At 48.3% G+C, this 3,490-nt stretch overlaps 1 protein-coding gene across 1 annotated transcript; it reads right to left on the bottom strand.

The window, feature by feature from the left end:
* Positions 1 to 1,663: 1,663 nt before the first annotated feature.
* On the bottom strand, positions 1,664 to 3,063 carry LOC121317806. The gene is made up of 3 exons (XM_041253909.1): positions 2,821 to 3,063; positions 2,431 to 2,679; positions 1,664 to 2,281 (listed from the first exon to the last, which is right to left on the bottom strand). The coding sequence occupies exons 2-3, from the start codon at positions 2,484 to 2,486 to the stop codon at positions 1,726 to 1,728; spliced, it is 612 nt and encodes a 203-aa protein (XP_041109843.1). The 5' UTR covers positions 2,487 to 2,679; positions 2,821 to 3,063; the 3' UTR covers positions 1,664 to 1,725.
* Between the last annotated feature and the right edge of the window lie 427 nt (positions 3,064 to 3,490).

Raw genomic sequence — 3,490 nt, 5'->3', positions numbered from 1 at the left:
ACAAACAACAATAAAAGACAAATTTATAACAACTGTATACTAAATGATAATAATGTATAGAAAATATAATAACACAGTGCAGCAAATAGAAAATGCATTGTAACAGGGAGAGATCTGTACTGACTCTGCAGGCGTGTTCATGGGCTGCAGGAAGAGGGCAGCAGTCACCCAACAACCACCTGTGAGTCATGGCAGTGACACAGGGAGGTGGGAAAGTGGGTGTGTGGACTTTCCCCCTCTCTGAATGGCTGAGAGGCAGGTCTTGGGTGATTGTTGGTCCTATAAAATAACGCTCTGTTGTTTCCTCAGGTCTGCCCACTTAGATGCGCAAAGTGTGCAGAAGCTTTGATTCAGGACCAGGAATCAGCCAGGAGAAAAATAAAGACTCACAGAGAGACAGAGAGAGAGCGAGAGCAGGGAATCCTTGGGCAGACCCCGGCGTATTGTGAAAGAGCAGGCTAGATAGCCGATAGAATAGGACGGTGATCCGGGTCGTGCGGGTAGCGGCGACCGGGATAACGCTGCCGAGTGCAGCACCTTTTGTTTGTAGTTTTATTACTGTTTTATTTTCCCTTGTTCTTTTCGCCTTCTGTTTTCATTATTATTTCTTTGAGCACCTGCGAGTGCCCGTGCTGTTCACGTACCAGCTGTGGTATTTCCGTGGTGCTGTCTATCATCGTTGATAGGCAGCCCATGGTCAACAGTGCCCTCTGCCGGAAAAAGCAAGAACTGTCTGAAAATAAAACTGGGCACCTGTGTGGTGTTTTCAAGTACACCTGTCTGTCTCCTAGTCAGTGAATTACCCACACCCCTTCCACATGCATGTATTTCTAAATACATATTAAAACATCAATAAGAATATGGAAAACCCTTGGATAGAGAGAATTTATATAGAAAATGACATATTGCTAATTCCTTTCTATGATATTTTTTTTTTTTTTAAATGAAATGAAGCAACACAATGTGCTTAGAAAAATAAGAACTTATGTTATTGATACATACTTTACACATCCGTGCATAAAAAGAGAAACCAGACATGAAAAATGCAGTAAATTCACACCACAGGAGATCACAGGCTACACGAACAGCACTGCTCAGTACATTTGCATGATTGAAAATTAAAGGCATGTCTTTTAGGACAAATATGTATACAATTTGAAGAGGTACATGTCTGTATGTGTAATGAATTGTGTAAGAACCTGCACAAATAAACAATCCTAGGAATTAATCATGGATAATACAAAAACATTCCATCAAGCTGACTGGGTTGATCACTCCTCAGGTGACTGTGGGTGTCCTGTTACAATGTTGAGGTCAGACTACCTTTGTTTAGAAGTGGAGACACCCCTCCCCCCTCACACGTCTAGCTGTCTCAGTTAAATCAGTAACAGCCAAGAACATAGTGGTCAGCACAGGTAAGATGCAGAGATGAGAGAAGGTCTTAGAAGAACAATGGTGGTAAAAATAAAAAAGAGATGGAGATGATTCTCAAGTTGTGCTTAACTTACAGACAAGACAACACTTGTTTGCGGAGCTAACAGCAGGTAAAAAAGTTAAAAGTTAAAAGTTAGACTTACTTATATATATATATATATATATACAGAGGTTTGTTTTTATTTACATATATTATACATATTTAAACCCCCCCCCCCCATCAGCTGCACAGATGATAATAAAATAAAAATTGTAAAAAAAACAACAAAAACAAAACAAAGGGAGAAGGGATTAAAGTTTCCCGGCACGCATTTCAGCCAGCCACTGTGCCACAGTTTTGCCCGAGGAAGCAGAGCAGAAGGAAGTGTTGCCAAAGCGGCTGAGCCCAAACTCCTTCCGCTTTCGCTGTCCGCACAGACCACACATGTTCTCTGCTCTCTTCCGCTCATACTTCCTCTTGGAACCCTCCTCCTGCTCCTCTGCCCTCTTTTTGTGGCGCCAGCTGGTGGTCCTTTGAACAAGACGAGGAGGAGGAGGAGGAGCAGCAGCAGCAGCCGCCGCCGAAGAGGTGGAAGGGAGTGCCGGGGCATGCGGCACAGGGATGACCAAGGGTGCCAGGGCTGGGGCGATGGTCCGCACAGCGGCCCCGGGGTGGTTCCTCTGTTTCGCCAGACCCACGGCGTTCGGAGGGCTCAAAAAGACGTACTGCAGGTGGGCGTACGTCGGCGCCTCTCGTAGCAGCGGGCGCGGCTGGGGTTGAGGCTCCGGGTCCACTGCGCTGGCGCTAGGGGGCTGCACCCCCTGGAGAAGGACAGCCTGCTCCTGCCCCTTCTGGCGTTTGTTGTGCCTGAAACCCAGCAAATGCACAAAATTGTCAGTTTTATGGTTCAGCAAAAACACAGTCACTTGTTTGTGATAGTTGTGTAGATATTGTGCATTTTTTTGTCGCCATTATGCTTTTCGAGGTGTAGTATCCAGACAAGAGCCGAACCTTACCATTGAGCCAGGGTGCGCTGGTTCAACTCGAACAGCTGGAGGGTGGTCTTCTCCATCAGCCTCGGGTTGCCCAGCACCAGCTCTCAGACTTGGATGTAGTCCCTGAGGACAGCCGCCCACCGGGAAGTCCTCGCACCTGCGGACCTGGTGGAGGACGGATGGAGGCGGCAGAGCTGGATGCAAACGGCCTCTACGACCCGGCTCGCCTGCGGCCACTGGGCAGATCCCGAGCGCTGTCCGAGCAGGCACCTGTAAACAAGCAAATAAATAAATAAATAATAGTAATAAAAAAAGGTTTTAGTAGTAATATGAACATGTTTACATTTTAGGGGTTTGTTTGTTTGTTTGTTTGTTACTGTTGTAATGAGATTAAAAGATACACAAAATTACCGTTTCAGGCTGTCCGTGCCCGGGCTGAAAGAGATTGGGCTCTTCGTGGTCTTAAATCGCCCCTGAATCAGCCTGTCCTGGTGACGGGCAGGGTAGATGAGGCGCTGCTTATCTCCTTCGGGGAGGAGACACCACAGCTCGATGAACTTTCTCCTCCGTCAGACAGGCCAACTCACGTAGGCTCACCAGACTGCTGGCCAGGCACTGGACATGCTGGTACCCGGGGGCAACATCGGGTCCACACGACTCCTGAAAACACGGAAAGAAAACCAAACTTAGAGCCGTGTTAGCGTAGACTGTGGCTTATGTGCAACAGTACGCAGAAAGGGAAACGATGAACATCTACGCATTCCGCTCACCTCGGGATCTCTCACAGTTGAACCTGTAGGAGCGAGAGCCCGAGGAGACTCCTGGCACAGAGCCTGGAAGGTTTGACCCCGGTACTTACCGAACTGCATGGTACTCTGGCTGAGTACCAGCATGGTGTTCCCGGGGTCGCCTCCCCCCGACACGACGCGGGCCACCGCATCCCTCCGGACCTCTTCTGCCATCTTGACTGAAAAACGGACAGTGCCCGCCTTAATGGCAGCTGAGACGCTGGCAGCTTCGGGGGAGGGCTTCAGCAGACGCTCCTTGGACCCCGCCACCCTCTGAAAAAGTTGTTCCATTG

The sequence above is a fragment of the Polyodon spathula genome, chromosome 7 (assembly GCF_017654505.1).
Source record: "Polyodon spathula isolate WHYD16114869_AA chromosome 7, ASM1765450v1, whole genome shotgun sequence".
NCBI classification, from domain to species: Eukaryota; Metazoa; Chordata; class Actinopteri; order Acipenseriformes; family Polyodontidae; genus Polyodon; species Polyodon spathula.
The sequence above is the reverse complement of the archived record's forward strand: the minus strand, read 5'-3'. Positions and strand labels throughout refer to the sequence as shown.